Source organism: Geospiza fortis, unplaced genomic scaffold (assembly GCF_000277835.1).
Source record: "Geospiza fortis unplaced genomic scaffold, GeoFor_1.0 scaffold41, whole genome shotgun sequence".
Lineage (NCBI taxonomy): Eukaryota > Metazoa > Chordata > Aves > Passeriformes > Thraupidae > Geospiza > Geospiza fortis.
Genome location: NW_005054299.1, coordinates 18,528,741 through 18,529,170, shown reverse-complemented (window position 1 = coordinate 18,529,170; position 430 = coordinate 18,528,741). Strand labels below are relative to the sequence as shown.

At 62.6% G+C, this 430-nt stretch overlaps 1 protein-coding gene across 1 annotated transcript in view; it reads right to left on the bottom strand.

Annotated features, from left to right (window-relative positions):
• Positions 1-395, bottom strand: part of MAD2L1BP (MAD2L1 binding protein) — a 2,825-nt gene extending 2,430 nt beyond the window's left edge. Inside the window, exon 1 of the mRNA XM_014308853.2 lies at positions 303-395. Coding sequence (XP_014164328.2) covers positions 303-395 — 93 coding nt within the window. The remainder of the gene's footprint in view (positions 1-302) is intronic.
• Between the last annotated feature and the right edge of the window lie 35 nt (positions 396-430).

The following is a 430-nucleotide window of genomic DNA, read 5'->3' as shown; positions in this document are numbered from 1 at the left end:
GGGCGTGCGGCGGGGAAAGGGAAGGCGCAGTGGCCGTGGAACTGGAGACTGGGAATATACTTAGTGAGGGGGTGCGGCGCACAGCTAGAGCTTCTTTTGCTGTTCCGGCCGCCCCCCTGGTTGGATCTTAATGCGTGCTTTAGGATCGCTCTGTGTCGGGCTGCTGCCTCTGCGTAGTCATGAGGTACCTCCAATGCCAAACAGCTTCGAAAGTGCCCCAGTTTCCCGAATCCAGAATGACTGATCGCTCGATGTCAATAACCAGGAACCCGGGGCTGTGAGCTGCCAAAGGGATAACCCACAGGCGTCCGCAGATCCCGGAGAGCGGTGGCATCCCGCGCGTTGTCGGCCGCGGCCGACAGGCGGGGCCCTTTCCCTTGGACTCCAACTCCCATCAGCCCCCGCGGATGGGACCCGTACCGGGCCGCTC